Source organism: Arachis hypogaea, chromosome 3 (assembly GCF_003086295.3).
Source record: "Arachis hypogaea cultivar Tifrunner chromosome 3, arahy.Tifrunner.gnm2.J5K5, whole genome shotgun sequence".
In the NCBI taxonomy this organism is placed as follows: domain Eukaryota; kingdom Viridiplantae; phylum Streptophyta; class Magnoliopsida; order Fabales; family Fabaceae; genus Arachis; species Arachis hypogaea.
Window position 1 is genome coordinate 132,353,686 of NC_092038.1, and position 18,615 is coordinate 132,372,300.

General features: G+C 26.8%; 1 protein-coding gene across 1 annotated transcript; it reads right to left on the reverse strand.

Annotated features, from left to right (window-relative positions):
• Positions 1 to 11,462: 11,462 nt before the first annotated feature.
• On the reverse strand, positions 11,463 to 14,344 carry LOC112771475 (GLABRA2 expression modulator-like). The gene is made up of 4 exons (XM_025816242.3): positions 13,755 to 14,344; positions 13,533 to 13,634; positions 12,591 to 12,865; positions 11,463 to 11,914 (listed from the first exon to the last, which is right to left on the reverse strand). Exons 1-4 carry the CDS (start codon positions 14,008 to 14,010, stop codon positions 11,720 to 11,722), a joined length of 828 nt encoding a protein of 275 aa, XP_025672027.1. The 5' UTR covers positions 14,011 to 14,344; the 3' UTR covers positions 11,463 to 11,719.
• Positions 14,345 to 18,615: the final 4,271 nt, after the last annotated feature.

Sequence of the window (18,615 nt, forward strand, 5' to 3'; positions counted from 1 at the left end):
TATTAAGGGTTTATCGCTAGCCAATAGATTGCTATATACACAAGGCGAGATTCTAACTCCTAATAGTTGTTTAAGCGGACGAGTGAGATGATCACTTAACAAACTCAAATTGATTAAGACAAATACTAATTATTTTTAATATTTTAATATTAAAAATTTTGAGAATTTAATTTTAATTATAACTTTATAAAATATTTATAATAATTATTATATATATATTATTTAATTTTTTAATAAAATTTTTAATATAATTTTATGTATTATCCCGTACAAGGTACGAAAACATACACTAGCTATTAATTAATTAACTAATATAATATAATTAATTATCACTAATTTTTGAGTGTATTTATTTATTTTTCATACTAAATCAAATTTAACAATATAATTATTATTATGTGTTAAGTTTAATAAAATATTTTTTAACATAAAATACAAAAGAACTATTTATATTTTATTTTGAGACAAATATAATATAATAAGTGGTATATATGTATATAAGTATTAATTTTTTTAAAAAAAATTGTGGGGGCAAATGCCCCCTCTATATTAAACGTGGATTCGTCTCTGGCTGTGAAGGAAGATGGGAGTTGTGAATAGGTAAGCGGCGATGGACTCATCAACAATATGACAGGAGCTATGTGGTTTTTTTTGTGAAGAAGTCGAGAAGAAGAAGATTTTAGGTGAGGATGATTGAGTTTATCTTGCATGGCTATAGAGTATAGACTGAAGCTATGAATCATGTGTGATGTGAGGCAAATCCTAATTCCTAAAAAATGTTTATATGTATACATTCGGGGCAGGTACACCCTAAACCCGACGATACCTGTCTTGAGCAAAATTTGTCCCGACTCGGGTCAAGTTATTATCCTTTTCATCCGGGTATAGATGGGTCGGGTACCTACGTATTCGAAAACTCCTGCCAAGTCTAACCACGTATTGATACTCATTTTATTAAGGGTTTATCGCTAGCCAATAGATTGCTATATACACAAAGCGAGATTCTAACTCCTAATAGTTGTTTAAGCGGACGAGTGAGATGATTACTTAACACATTCAAATTGATTAAAATAAATACTAATTATTTTTAATATTTTAATATTAAAAATTTTAAGAGTTTAATTTTAATTATAACTTTATAAAATATTTATAATAATAATTACTATATATATATTATTTAATTTTTTAATAAAATTTTTAATATAGTTTTATGTATTATCCCGTACAAAGTACGGGAACATACACTAGTATATTATAATTTTTAATATTTATCATTGTAATGATCATTTTCTACATATTTAATATTTTATATATTCTAATTTTTTTTATAATTATAATGATAAAAATTAAAGAATTATGTCTTTTTTAAAAGAAAAATTAATGTTAAAAAAATATGTAATTTATAATATCAATAGATAATTTTATTATTCCAATAAATCATAAAAAAAAGTGATTCAATTCAAGTATATAACTTTTAAATGTTCAAATAATGATAACTAATTAATAAGTTTAATCTTATTTGTTTGATTTTATTTTTTTAGATGAGACTTTAGAAATAATTAATTTTAATTTTGATAATATCACCCAAATAATTAAAAGATATTATGATAAATGACATTAATATAAAAAGTATTTACATAATTATTCTTTATCTGATACAAAATTTTCAAACGATTTTAATATGTTTGGTTTAATATTTTCTTATAATCAAAATAAAATAAAATATATTATTTTTTATTTTTTAAATTGTATATTGGTCTCTCAAAAAAATTTTTTAAGCTCCGTCAGTATTAATATATTCCTTATTAAAAAAATGAGAATTATTATTTTGACATGACTAATTTCGAATTATTTTTAATTTTTCAGTCGTTATTAGTTAAGGTGAAAAAAGAAAAAGAAAAAAAATTCAAATACTATTTAGAGACGACTTTCAGTCAAAAGAGTTTCGCAAAGTTAATTGTAGCCACCTCAAAGGTTCATGTCAGTCATTTCATTATAATTGCAGTCAAAGCTAAGTAAAATTAGAATAGAACAATGAATTTCGGTTCATTCGTCTGGATTCTGGAGAAAAGTCAGCATTCAGCAGCACTCACGTAATAATTACTTAAATAGGGAACTGAACCACTAACTACGTCAATAAAATTGACAATGAATAGAGTAGTCTAAAATTTAGGCTCTATTTTAATTTTATTTGTGGGTTAAATTTATTTTATTTTATTTGTGAGTTAAAAATTTTTTAATTTTAATTTTATTGGTATCTTAAAGTTTTAAATTTTATTCTATTTAATTCTATTTGCAGAAGAATAAAAAAATTTAAACAAATATAAAATTTAATTATTTTAAATTTTATATATATTAATAAAATAAAAAATAAAAAAATTAAGTTCATATTAAAATTAAAATCAATAAAATTTTAAAATAATTTAACATAAAAATATAAATAATATGATCATCAATTAATTTAGTAATTATTTTAAATTATTTAAAAAAATTTATAGATTTAACATTCATTTTCTCATTACACATACATAACTTTTAGGAATAAGTATTGTTTTGGTCTCTCACGTTGAGAGTCGGAATCGAAACCATCCCAACGTAATTTCCAATTTAGAATCATACTTAACGTTTTTTCGTATTAAAATCGTCATTTTAATTTTTTTTAGACAAAAATACCCTCACCACCACCAGCACAATTACCTCCTCCGCCACCACCACCACCAACACCAACACCACCACCACAATCACCACCACCACCACCAATAAGACCACTACCAACACTAACACCAACACCAACAACACCACAACCATCACCACCACCACCATAACCACAACCACAACCACAACCATAACCACCACCAACCACCACCACCAACACCAACACCAAGAACACCAAACAGAAACAGAAAGTAGGAAACAACACCAAAAAGAAACAGAAACAACACCAAACAGAAACAGAAAATAAGAAAGCAGAAACAAGGCGTGAGGCGGAGGCGGCGAGGCGTGAGGCAGCATAAGCGAGGCGGAGGCGGCGAGGCATGAGGCGGCATAAGCGAGGCGGAGGCGGCGAGGCGAGGCGGCAATGCGGAGGCGGTGAGGCTCGCGATCTCCAACGGCGAGGCTCACGATCGTCCCCCTCCCCCTCTCCCCTTCCCCCTCCTCCTCCCCCTCTCCCCACCCCCATCCCGCGTCCTTTCCCCCTTTCCCTTCCCCCTTCGCCGCCGCCGTCCCCTCCCCCCTTTCCCCTTCCCCCACCCCGAACTCGCGTCCCCTTCATTTTCTTCCTCTTCTTCTCCGGCTTCTTCCACTTCCCCTCCTCCCTCTCTTCGCTGCCGGTGCCATCCCCCTCCCCCCTTCCCCTTCCCCTTCCCCCTTTCCCTCTCCTCCCCCTTCGTATACCCTTTTCTCCCATTCCAACCGCATTTTCTTTTATTTTTTTAAATTTTATAATTTTTTTTATTATAGGGGTAGTTTAGGAATAAATTAAAAAATTTTATTAGAAAGGATGATTTTAAATTCAAATACGACTTTAAAGATGATTTTAAATCAAAATATATACCAGGGACGGATTCGATTCCGACCCTCAATGTGAGAGACCAAAACAATACTTATCCCTAACTTTTACATATATATTATATAATATATTAGAGATGTAAATAGGATAGGATATGATAAGATATACCCTAAACCGATACACTATTCTACTAGTAAGTGAACTCGCGCCACACCCTACCTTACCCTACTCTACTCGCAGCAGATCGAATAGACAACCCTATACGAACGGATTAGTTCGAGTTGAATATCCATGAATAGAGCGAGTATAGTTTACCAGCCTCATGAGATAAGGGAGTGGATTCTTTTTTCCCTAAAAAAATATAATCATTCATCTAGCTATTTTTGAGATAATTTTAAAATATGATAATCAAAATTTTTATAATTAATAAATTTAAATTTTAAAATTTAATTAAAAATTTAATTTTATGACAAGATGGACTAAACTTGTGTATTATCTACGTTTTATGTTTGAAATAAATTATTATGTTAGAGAATATATTAAAAAAGAGTTATAATATAATGTCAAAAACTATCCTATTCATTGTAATTATTGAATCACACAGATGTGTTTCAAGTATCATATATACACTCAAATTCTAATAATTTTATTATTCTTTAAAAAATAGAAATGATTATATATGTTACTTGTAAACAGTCATTTTAAGATGAGACGCATATATTCTTAAAAAATTACGTAGAGTAATAAAAATATTATTTTCTATTTTTACTCGCTTACAAACATATTGTTGATACTTTAGATCCTTTAATATTTAATTAAATAAAAATAAATATTATTAATTAAAATTATATTAAAACTTAGATTTGTTTCTATTTAATTTTTATTTATTATTGATGTGACTTATTTTTAATATCTCTATAATTCTTATTTATAGAATATAAAAAAATAGTAGTAACAAATGTGAGAGTAAACTATTATCTTGATTTCAAAAAAAGAAAAATTGATAAAATATCTCAGAAGAATATGACTCATGTATTATTTGACTAATTTTTTATTGAAATATTTAAAAAATTATTTTAAAAGTACATAAAAAGTAAAAAAACTGAAGAAAATTTTGATATCTAATTAATCTTTTTTAATTTTTTATTGATTTTTTATCATCACAAAAAGATCATCAAAACACCAAATTTGAAGGATAGAAAAAATCATATGAAAATATAATCTCTAGAATTCTTTTTTAAATATCTCTTATAGTGTATTTTGTTAAATTGATATATTTTTAAATGCCAAAGTGATCTTTTTTATAAATTATTTTATAAAAAAGACTAAAAATGATAGTTTAGTGATCTCAATCCTGTGAGAGATGTACGTTCCCAACAGCAGCACGCCAACACAATGCAATGCCAAAAATCTTTACCATGAAAGTGGAAAGGGAAACGTCTCCGATCCATTGAGTTCCAAACTCCCCCGCCCAATCAATTTGGTAGAAATTAACTTCCAATTATTCTCACCTAAAATTAATAAAAATAATTATTAAATAATAATTTAATCAAATATATTAAATTATTTAACAATTCTTAAATATCAACTTCATATAAAAACAATTACACCTGAGTTTACATTCTTCAATCTCCACATACATACATTCATTACCGAACCCATAACATTTCTTTTAATCTTTAACATTGTGTTAAACATTACTTTAATAATTAATATGGATACATGCATTGTTAAAAATGTGAATAACTATTTAATTAGTAAACGAGAAAATTGACTAAATTAACTCACGTAATAGTCCATAATATAGTTTAAACAATACCTGCTTAACTTGAAAGCATGTTTTTGAATGGAACAAATAATTTACCTATATGTTTTTTTTTTCTTGATAAAATGTGAATTCCACATTTGACATGTATGTACAAATATGCAGACTGAAAAGTGTAGCCCCCCAAGATCCTAGCTTGCTTTGCTTCTATGTTGCATGCATGATACATTCACCCTCTAAAACGACTTTGCTTGTTGCTTTTTCCGAATCTGGTCTCACTGTTATTAGATTAGATCATCAAAATGTCATATACTGAATGGATATATGCATTCTAAAACAGATTCTACCCACCTTGCTATGATGAACCACACACCAAGGATACACACACATATATATATACTAATTATATTCTTTGGTAAAATCAAATCATCACGGGCACATACTAGTTTCTTTCTTTCTTCCTCTTTTCCCTATTTGTTTACGCAACATTCTTATTTTATACAATACATCCAACATCACTACTATTGATGCAAATACAAAATAATAAAAACAAATTATATTTTTAACTTAGTAAAAGTTTAAATGCATCGTTTTTACGTGAAGTTTATATTTAAAAAAATATTAAATAATTTAATAAATTTAAATAAAATATTATTTAATAATTATTAATTATCAATTTTACGCAAAAATAATTGATTAATTGATTATAAATTTCAACATTTTAACCTATATTTTGATAACTAGTTTAATACTAGTATACTACCATCCAATCAACGTTATCCATGTTTTAAATTTGAAAAAGAAAAAGAAAATATTTTCTAATTAATAGCTAACTAATTGGAACTGGTCGAATCAATACGAATATCATTATTAGAACCATTTTATTTTTTATGGGGTTGAAAAATCATTATATTCTATTTTGGTTTTTCAAAAATGATGAATACATATAAAAACTTAGTTACAGAATTAGTTAATATATATTTGGATATAAATATATATTATTCAATTTATTTTTAATATATATTTTGATATATATCGTATATAAATATTGAATTTAATAAATAATTTTGAAGGTTAATTTCTTTTATATTAGAATGTTATATATGATTTTCATTAATATTACAATATTTTAGTGTAATACATTAATAGTGCTATATGTATATTAAAATCAGCTACTAAAGTCAGCTATCATTATAAAATATATGTTAAAATATAAATACACATTGAAAATAAATTAAATTACACATGTATTTATACATAAATACATTGATGGCTGATTTTAGTAGCTGATTTTTGTGTATAAATAGTATAAAAAATATATACGATAAAAAAATTGTGAGTATCGATTTTAAATAGGATAAAAAAATAAAAAAATTATGAATCATAATTTCAAATAAAACAAAAAATAATAAAAAATTATGAGTCACCATTTCAATTTTTTACTTATATTATGCATCACACTTATTGAACACACTAATTTAGACTCATATTAATATATTCCACAACTTCATGTGGTTTGTATACAAAATAATTAGCGGATTTTTAAAATATTTGTTTTTTCCTCCAACGTGTAATAAATTTTTGACTTCTCAACATACATAATTATTCTCATATCGCATAACTCGTCCTGTCTATCAAAAACCCTAGCTACTAATCAGCAATAATGGGCCCAGTTCAGAGAGTGTGGCAGAGACCAGAGATGGAAAAGGACAGCACCAATAAAATGAGCTTTTCAACAAAAGGGAGACACAGAAAAGACGAATTATACAATGTTGTTTGCATGTGGTTGCACTCATACTGTTTTGTTTAATTTGTCAAAATAGATATATAAAAACTTGCCTAAATTAACAAAAATAAGGGAATAATCAAAATTAGATAACTTAATTGCCATGACTTTTACTCGATACACAATATTATTTATCAGTTAATTATTATTGCTCTACAGTCACACTGAATTGTCCAAAGAAAGAACATCTTGGTTGTTGGTTCTATAGTAATTGGCCTGGTCTGACTCCGCGAAATGCTTGTTCCACTATAACGTCCATTTTGGTACCAATTAAATGGTAGTAAAGAATCATAGTACAAGATCTCAACCTCATATGTATTCTAACTTAACAACTGAGTTTAATGTATGTAGTTGTGAAGGTTTCTTATATTTTTAAATTATGCGTAATAATCATGTTTTCAGTTTAGTACATGAAGTTGTGAAGTTAGTTTAAAGTTATCATGAGAGTATATGTTTTATGTTCACAGCTTTAGTTTAGTTTAGTTTTGTTTTGCTCTGGATTAGTATTATGATCCTTATTAATTAGACAATGTAATAACATTTATGCATGCTTTGAGAGTTAAGCTTTTGTTACCTTCTCACATATTTGGGTCAGAGTCATTCTATTATGTCTTCTATATTAGGATAAATACAGTAATATATATATATATATATATATATATATATATATATATATATATATATATATATATATATATATATATATATATATACTCAATTTCTTTTTACACTACTATTATTAGTTGACGGCAATTAGTTAAAATCATACTACGTTATTCTTCGCAGTGCTCTAATAATATTATTTGAAGGGCCTAGAAGTAATGATGATAGCAAGGGAAGTTTAGATAAGAAACTCATCGTATGACTTAGTGTGTGTTTGGATTGTGGTTGGTCAAATTGGAGTTTGAATAAAAGTGATTTTATAGAATTGATTTTGGATATAAGTAAGTTTGTGTCAACATGATTTATGTTTGACAACTCTTTACCAAAATTGATTTTGATAAAATAAATTTTGTTTGGATAATATTAGTTAAAATCACTTTTAGATAGATAATTACTTAAAAGGACATGACATTAAATTATAATATTATTTTTTTATACATGTTTAATTTTTTTATATTTTTTTCTTATATATTTTTTATATAGTATATTTTTAATACTCTTAGTACTCTCTTTTAGTACATTATAATTTTTAACTATTATTATTATTATCTAATGGGATCAATAAATTCTATTATAAAGATAATAATAAATATAATACACAAAAATTATAACTATAAAAATATATAATATCAAATAAAAAAATTAATAAAAAATAATAAAAAAGAATTCATATAAAGAGGAATAATAAGAATTTTATAAATAATGCAATAATATGTATAAAGGATAAAGTTAGTAAAAGAAAAATAAATATGGAAGGTATTAGCTAAAAGCACGTTAGTGCAACGGAGAAGTTAGAAATTATTGCTTCTTGTAAACGTGGGTTTAGGAACAAAAACACTTCTGCGTTTGTAGAGAAGAAAATTAACCAAACAAAAAAGTGAAGCTTTCAAGAAGCTTTTAACGTGCTTTTTTCCTTCGAACGTGGTTATTAAACACCTTGTAAGTACAGTACTAAAACCAATCAATTTTGTGATTCATAATTATTAATTAGTTATCATTCGTTTTTTTAATGGTATAAAATTATATTTTATAATATAGAATTATTTAATTTTTTTATTAGTTAAATACTGGTCAAATTTAAATGAAACTGCCGATTCCTAGATTTTCTCTACTTGAAATGGCCTAAAACTCCAACGACCAATAGTACACCTAGTGATGACCTACATTTCCTTCCCATGAACAAGTGAATTTCTTATTAGATTGGTAGAAAACTAAAGTCAATAATCATCATTATTTAAAGGAGGGAATTAACTTTGATGTAACCGCACATATATTATAAGGAAAATTATATGAATCAACTAATAATCAACTAAGAATGGAACAACATAATTAATTATAATTAGTTTTATTAATTTATAATTTAATTTATTTTTTAAATTATTGTTGACCACGTTTAAAATATGAGGAAAGATACACTAGTGTTAGGAGAGAATCACAGAACAGATACTTTGATCATTCATTAGTTGGTTCTATATAATTAATTATGTTTTATTAATGCGTAACACATGAAACATAGAAATCATATCTAAAATCATCTAATTTACAAGAAAAAGAAACATCTGTGTACCTATCAGTAGCAACATCCGATTAAAGTCATCGGTGCCTCTAGTTTATCAGTTGGCTGATTTTTTGTTTATATAGAGTTGGTTCCTTAGTATTGTTGATATTATAATTGTTAATTAAATGGTTGTGACTTATGAGCATTTTTAAAGTTAATATAATAAGACATGTATAGATGGTTACTCATTTGTTGCATACTTTTGTAACATAATTGCTTTGATTTGCTTTCACTTTGTGGTGGCACCTTTAAATCTTTAATAATAATTTCAGTTTTAAAGAAGGAAATAATATTATAATCTTACATTCCCGCCGCGTGCAAATTAAAGATCTATAGGGTATTAGCTTTGTGGCTGGGTTTGATCAAAGCATGCTTTATGCACAGTTAAGTAGTGGATTCCTTGACCAAGTCATTACAAGCTCAATCTGCATAATCACAATCTAATGATGGTTAACAATCATTAGAGCAAATCTCTTACTTAGATTATGTTTCTGTCCCCACTTCTCGTCGGAAATTATTTAGTATTTGTATATTCTTGTGAGCCTATCAAATTTCAAATGCATGCATGCCTTGAGAACGAAATATCTTTATATATGTATTACTTGATTTTAGAATAAAATCAAAAACCACCTCACCAATTAATGTTATAGTTTTATTCCAGAGATGAGAGTAAGAATATGAATCCTAACTAATAGTTTAAGTTTTCAATGTATTTATTAAAAAATATTTTTTTATTAATAATAATCTTAATATATGTTAACTAAATTCTTATAAATGTAATAAGTATTTATATTCAACTTCACCAAAAAAAAAATTAATTTGAAAATACAAGTATCATATCCTCTTTTGTTTTGGTATTGTTATTAATTAGCTATGGTTATCTAATATGTAAATACAATATTTTTTATAATACATAGAAGGTGTTTACTATGATACTTAAAAAGTATTGTCTAATTATTAAAATTGGTAAAATAATTAATTTTAAATTTAAAAATATAAAAGTTAAAAAATTTTAAATATTTTAAAGTTACTATAAAAAATTAAATAAAAGTTAGACACCAAAGAAAAGGCACTATAGAATTGGCTTACATAAAAATTGATTGATATTAGGTTTAGTGACAATTTTTCTGTGCCATGATGCAAAATGCACCGGCTTAAATGTGGATTTCCTCACTTATTATCCTTTTTCATTTTTTTTAACGATATTTAATTGTACTTTAATAGATAGGAAAGGAAGCATGTCAAACCGGGTAATGATTGTGTCATGGACTCATGAGAAATATGAACTCTTCGCAAAGGAAAATTTTGAAACTTTACAAGGTCCAGTCAATCGTGTTAACTGTTAATATGGACAGAAAGAGAAGAACAACAGTAATGCTGCAAAAGGCCAATAATATAAATTTTATTATTTTAGACTACGAATTACTCAGTATTAATGTTTTTGTACACAAGTCCAAACAAAATTCAAAAACCAAATGCTGGCTAGATTTGTTGAAATCTGTTGGCCTTTAAGACTTCCTCTTAAAAAATTATATCGAAAAAGACACAGAAGCTTAAGGATATTAGCAGAAGATACTAAACAGAATCTAATATTTAGTTGACACCGAAATATCATCAAAATCGATATAGATAGTGCAACCAGAATTTAGTTTCCATTCTTAAGAATAGAATTTTCTGTGTTCTTCAGCTCAGCCAATGAAAGCAATTATAGCACAAGTAAACCCCTCACTAGTGTTTACCAAATTGGATGCTAATTTGAAAAGTTCTGCCACACAATAATGTAAAAGTCTAAAAATATTCATAAAATGTCAAAGAATTGAATGAATCACATTTTCAAATACTTTATCCTATTTTGACAAATTTAAATTGGTTAACTAAAACCTGAATTTTATCCGTTGTACCAATTAGCTTATAACGGTTCATATTCAAATAAGATTTTCGAGCCATTATAATATTCAATTTACATGCAATATTTACTAAATAAAGTCGTGATTTTCTTAATGGACTTGTTATAAAGCAACAAGCTATGAAACCATCAAATATATACTCCATGCTTGTTATAATGCTATTGCTGAATGATTATACATACACTAGCATGCTTTTCCAGGTCAACCAAAGGCAGTTTTGGTAAAAATTCTCATTACCTAGTAAAAAACCGAACATTAATAATTATATTTCCCTTATAGTTATAATAAAATACAAAATACAAGATTAGAAAAAAGTGGATACATACCTTTCTAGCCTATTCTAATGGATCGTCCAAATTATGAAGTCTATGGAAAATTCAAATACACAAAAATGCCAAAAATGTGCAAGGAGCGAGATAATTTATTAACGGTTCCAAGAATATAATAACAAAATCTACAAACACCTACCTGAACAAGGCATGACATATATTTGAAGATCTAAAATTCTCTGATTTATATAACCTGGAGACTATGCTTCAAATCGTAAGGATTTGGCAGATAGAAAAGCTTCTTGTAGGCATTCCACAGCACCTTCATAGTTCAAGAACCCCATAAACCAAAATTCATGGTTGTCCACAGATATCACCTGGATGTACTTCTCAGCAGGATTGGCTGTGTTTGACGAAGGATTCACTGCTTTTAGCTCGTATAGTGGAATAGCTACCTACACTCATTTTAGTAATGATATCAATTTACACAAATAACACGTCCAATAAAAATGTTCTACATCTCAGACAAATCAAACAAGGAAAAAAAAAGAGAAATATGCTTCTTTGGGAAAGTTTTTTTTCCCGGGAATTGGTGGCACCAATGGTTTACTCTGCTGCTTTTACGAAATGGAGGTTATCAATATTACACCAGCTATATCAGCAATTACTTAACTAATTTATCTTTAAGATTAGTACTCATCTGCAAGTATTCAACCAATCCTAGATCTATTTACAAAAAAATGGCCACTCCTAAATTATATGGAGAGGGGTATTACATTGCAATCCATTTACAGGATGCACCATATAGGCTACCCCCGAGAGTGGAAACTGGACTGCCAACATTTACATTGCTACTATTGGATTTTGGTGTACCTTTTATCTAACAAAAAAAACCTTCTTTTCAACCTGAATCAGATTTTGCTGGTGTCAAATAGACACCTACTTCATGATATTCAAATTTCATTCATACCATTAGAATAATAGTAAACCTTAAGGACTCATCATAAAAATAAAAAAATAAGTTCATAACATAATCTAGTTATGTATGCAAACTCAGGAAAAAAGCTTTTGAGGAAAATCGTACATCATATCATGCCAATGCTTTGTTAAGTTATGGTACTCAATATGTACCTTATAATAGCTCCATTCCGTTCGGTTATCATCAGATTGATAGGAAATAGGATTATCACTAGCATATGCAATCTTTACAGTAGAGATATACAAAACCCCCATTATTGGACCAGCTGATGTTGATAGATAACATGCAAAAGAATTCAGAAGCCGTTCCTCAGGAACTGTCTCAAATGTATGCAGAAAAATCTTCTCATATCCACCTTCTGCCAGGACCTTTGTTCCCTGAGCAATTCTTCCCATAGCAGCTTCAGCAAAACTGGGGCTTGTTTTCACTTAAACACAATTAAACAAAACAATGACAGATCAGGTACATAACAAGGAATATCATCAAGGATGATGGCAGGGGAAAAATAACAAGAATCATAAGATCAATCAAGTACATTGATAATTATTAAAACATAACAGAGAAAAATGATACTGGTCAATGGTCAATACAGCCACTGGTTGGTAAAATGTTGAACAGGTTATAGAACAGAGAACAACAGAGAACAAAATAAAAATCAAGCATCTCATCTGCAAATTCTTATATTTATATTTTTTAAGCATAGTAATAAAGAATATTACCGAAATCATCACTGAAACACCCTATTGACAGAAAAATAACCGGAAATATCATAGAATCAACAATTCCATGGATCAAATATATACAAATAAAGAATGAATCACACCATTACCAGCAAAAAATTTTATCCCCACATAAATCATAAATGTGCGACATAAAGGGACCTTTATGCTAACACAAAGGGACATGTCAGACAGCAACATAGAAATAATAATAAAAAAAAGGCATCGCGTTGCAAAATAACTAAATTCCATGATAGTTGAATCAAATGCCAAAATCAGCATCATTCCACTTCCACCTGCACCTTCTTTTAGAAACCGAACAACAAATTAATAAAAAATGAAAATATATTAAATAAATAAAACGAGAAAACTTACAGTGCTGCCACGTGTTTCCGGCGAGACTTTCAGCTCTCCGAGTTGCTTCCCCAACCTTCTTTCCCCATCTTCCAAGCACGTTCCTAACGGTCACTACCGTCTCTGATATACCAAACAAAATTCCATAACAATCACACACTCCAGACGCATGCATGCAAACTGCATATACATCAAATAAGAATATTCAAACTACAAAGAATAGAAGAGAAGGAGAATACCAACCAAAGAAGGTTACTGTGGTCGCGGATTGCGATGAAGTCGACGAAGGAGGAGAAGAGAAAGAGGGAGAGAAATAGGCGCGTGGATTGAAGCGCGATTCCTGAGGTGAAGACACGAAGGTGGATTCCGTTACCAATTCGGGGCTCCAATGCACGGACTTTTTCGCGCTACCGGACGACGGAAAGGTGCGCGCCGATCCTGATCCGTGCGGAATCTGAGATCCTTGGTTCGTTCCTGGCTTCGGCGGTTCCATCATCATCTTGAGCTTTCGAGGATCGCCTGTGGCGGCGCGTGAGTACGCGTATGTTTTTTATGGTTGTGCTTTTGAATTTGTTTAACGTTTTTTGGTTCGGAGTTTTGAATTTTCTTCACCTGCAAGAAAAAGAAAAGGAATAGAAGGCTGAAATTGTAATTTCTCAGGAGAAAAACATGAAATGTTCGCTTTTTTTTAGCGCGAAGATGATGGATGCCCGCTTTTCCGTCCGTTCGCCAGTAACCAGTTACTACTTGTTGTTGTTGAGGACAGGACTGGAATTTCGAAAAAATAATTGGATTTTTTTTTACCGGAAAAAAAAATTGAAATGTTGTTTGTATGCAGAGAGAAAAAAAAAAGTGAGATTGTTAAAATATATGTTGTTGTAGTTTTGTCAATGTCTCATTTTAATTACTAAATTAGCATTCATCCCATATTTTTTTTTCTATTTATTAATAAATGATCATATTTTTACATGAAAAAGTTGTGTTTTGCTTATATTTTTTTTATCGTTTTAAAGAATTTAATTTTTATTTACGGTTAATATAAAATAATTTTAAATAATAAATTAATTATGTATTAAGTATTAATATATCAATAAAAAAATTAATTTTTAAATTTATTATTTAAAAAAATTTAAACATGTAAATCTAACTAAATAATTGTGTTAAACTTTTGTTTTATTAGTGTATTAAAATTAAATTTTATTTTAAATAACAAAATTAAGTGGATGAATTTTTCTCAGATTTCAAATATGAAATATTGAATATTTTTTAGTTATAATAAAACTCTCTTTAGGCCTTATCTTTTTACAAATTGACAAGCCACTTGATACTTACTAACCATAAAAAATGACTAATTGATCCTTTCTTTCTCTTCCATTAGACATATAAGTCTTTTTGTGAATATCTCTAATAATGATTGACGAAAATGACTGAGTTGTAACATTAGTAGTATGAGATGGTATGTATAAGTTTGACATGGACTATATCTATTTGTATGGGACTGATTATTCCCTACTCAGTAAAATGACGTCCTTTTCAAAAATAGTTGAATCGTTGTATGTAAAATAGTGATTATGACACCATATGGCTAGCTATAATACTCATTTAAAGTGCTTGATTTTCTCTTTTTATATTAGGATTAGAGATTGGGATGGTTCTTTTTTAAATTCGCAATTCAATTGTCTTAAAGAATGATATTATTTTGTTGATTAGATAGAACTAATCAGTCTTGTACAAATAAAAATAATTCATACAAATCTAGTGTAAGTCATCTCATGCTACTAATAATGTAACTTTGTAATTTATATTAATTATTGTCGAAGAGATTCACAAAATAATTCACATGACTAAAGAAAAGAACAACAAAAATCAATTAGTCATATTTTAAGAAAATTTTTATGGTGCTAATACCAAAAATCAACATGTCATAATGTTCATGTGTGTCATTGTAGAAAGCCTTTGTCACTAGGATCAGATTTTATTATTAACTGTTATGGAATATTAATTAGTTACAATTATGTTGTTAACTAAATAAAATATTTGAGCTGATTAAAGGATTTTAGGTATTGAATAATGGACTGTAATAATTAGATTATTTTATTTTTCTTTTTGTGTCTAATTGAAATTGTTTGGTCATTTCATGCTTATTATTTACTAATTTAGTTATTAGTAATTAGATTAAATCTTAATTTTTATTATATTTTTATTATAAATATTTTATTTCATCCTCAAGTTAATGTTAATTTTTTTTCTTTTAAAAATATTTTTTTATTATTTTATTATTTTGCTCTCAAATCACTATAACATCTACTATGATTACTATAATTATAATTTTTGTATTTACGTAGAAGAAAATTACCATGGAGAAAATGGTATTTTTGAAAGAAAAAACTTTAATTTTGATCACATGACTAAAATAAAACAAAATAAAATATTTAAAGTAAAAATAGAATATTTTAAATTTTAAAGATAAATTATGACTTAATTTGAACGTTAGAGATTGATAGAAAAATAAAGTTTTAGAATTAAATTCGAATAAAAAAATTCTATAAAAATGTATTACTAAAAAAATTCAGCCTTGGATTTTTTTTCAAAATTAAAATAATGTTGAGTGTAAATAATTTTGACTAAATAAAAAAATATAATGTGGATGGAAATTAAAATTTAAAAGATTTTTTTAAACATATTAAAAATAAATTAAACAACTTATATATTTATATATAAAAATATTATTTATATATTAAAATTAACAATCAAAATCGGTCACTATATATTTGTGTATAAATATACGTTATTTAATTTATTTTCACTGTATATTTTATATTTTAATATATATTTTATACTTATAAAAAATTTTAGTAATTAATTTTAATGTATAATATAATATTAATCTTTTGTGTGCATATAATATTTTTATTGTGCGAAATCTCCAAATCATCCAAATAGTAGCTATTAGTGAAACGAAAATGTTCCCATTTGAAAATGGAAGATTTCCCAAGTTGCAAACATTGGTTTTGTGAAATATTCTTCGAGTTGCAAACATGATTCGTGGTTATTGCAAGGTTGGCACAGTCTAAACAATCTAGAAACCATAAAATTACTAAACTTTCCTTCTTTTTACATTTGATCTAGTTAACTTTATTGTGTGGTCAATGAATAATTCTTAGAATCTAGTTGTATTCAATCCGGGTAGATTTTTAACATAATTAATTCCTATATCATTTTGTCATTATCAACATTAAGTCATAAGCATAACTTGGTCATAAGCATAACTTCATCGCTATGTATAAAACTGGAAATCTTATAATTTACTGATACTCTTGATTACTACTAATTATTAGTATGACATTAAGTTAAAGCTTATGGCTCTAATTTCATTAGAATATACTAATCTTATAAGGCTATATATTATTTATAAAATATATATTTATTTGTAGCGATAGATAAATTAAATTCAAGATTAATAAATTTAGCATACATTGCTCATTGCTCATAAAGTAGAGTCGAACTGAAATTTTAATTTACAAGAGATTCATTTGAGATATAATATACACAAATATATGATAATTGATTTTACTTATTAATTTTAGTATATAAATAATATTTTTATATATATAAATATATAAGTTATTTAATTTATTTTTAATGCGTATTTTAAAAAAAATTTCCAAATTTTAATTTTCATCCATATTATATTTTTTTATTCAATCAAAATTATTTATACTCAATATTATTTTAATTTTGGAAAATATTCCAAAGCTGAATTTTTTTAGTAATACATCTTTCATGGATTTATTTTATTTGGATTTAACTCTAAAACTTTATTTTTCTATTAGTTTTTAACGTTTCAACTAAGTTTTAATTTTATCTTTAAATTTTGAAACGTCTTATTTTTATTTCAAACATTTTATTTGATTTTTATTTTAGTCATGTGATCAAATTAATTTTTTTCTTTCAAAAAATACAATTTTTTCCATCATGATATTTTTCTACATAAAAGCAAAAATTATAATTGTAGTAATCATAATGGATGTTATAGTGATTTAAGAGCAAAAATAATAAAAAATAATAATTTTTTAAAAAAATTAATATTAATTTGAAGACGAAATAAAATATTTATAATAAAAATATAATAAAAATTAAGACTTAATCTAATTATTAATAACTAAATTAGTAAATAGTAATTATGAAATAACTCAACAGTCCCAATTAAACACACACAAAAATGAAATAACTTAACTACTACAGCCCATTGCCCATCACCTAAAACCGTGTAACCAGCCTAAAGACTATTTAGTTAACAATATAATTGTAGTTAATTAAGCTTGCTGAAACCATTCCGTAACTATCAGTAATAAAATCTGACCCTGGTAGTAGAGGCTATGTGTTGCGCTCCCACAATTGACACACAAGAACATTATGACATGTTGAATTTTGGTATCAGCACTATAGAGGTTTCCATATTTTAATTGTGAGGGAGTAAATGATAAATTCATTTTTAAAAGATTATTTATTGTTTCAAATTAATCTCCAAAATTTTTTTTAATTAAATTTATTTTTTAAAAATTTTAAATTGGTTACATTAGTTCTTCCATCACTTCAATTACTCATGTCATCAAAATTTGTTGATATAGTGTGTTAAATAACACCTCAAGATATACCTAAAAGTCTTAATTAACTACTAACATGATATATTTATGAAATTAGAACAAATCAATTTCAATTTATGGGATTTCAATATCTCAAGATCTCTAACAATTTATGATTGATTTAATCTAATTTTATAAATTTATCATCTTAACAACTAATTAGAATTGTCAAGTATATATAGTAGTTAATGTGATGTCACTTAATGTATCACATTAATAAATTTTGATGTTGTTAGTAATAAAAATGATGAATGACTAACGTGATTAATTTAAAATTTTTAAAAAATAAATATATTTAAAATTTTTAGAGATTAATTTAATGAATGAATAAATTTTTAAAGATGAATTTGATATTTTACTCGTTAGAGGAAAAAAAATCATTTCATACCACTCAGACACTGATTTAGGCTGATTTTTTTGGATATGATTTGGGGGTGTGAGTTATACTGGGATATGAT

Excerpts from the sequence above, each read along its gene's own strand:
- LOC112771475 (XM_025816242.3), bottom strand. The coding sequence starts at position 14,010 with ATGATGATGGAACCGCCGAAGCCAGGAACGAACCAAGGATCTCAGATT. Across the intron at positions 13,635-13,754 it reads GACCACAGTAACCTTCTTTG|AGACGGTAGTGACCGTTAGG; the intron begins GTTGGTATTCTC and ends TTGGTATATCAG. Across the intron at positions 11,915-12,590 it reads CGGAATGGAGCTATTATAAG|GTAGCTATTCCACTATACGA; the intron begins GTACATATTGAG and ends AAATGAGTGTAG.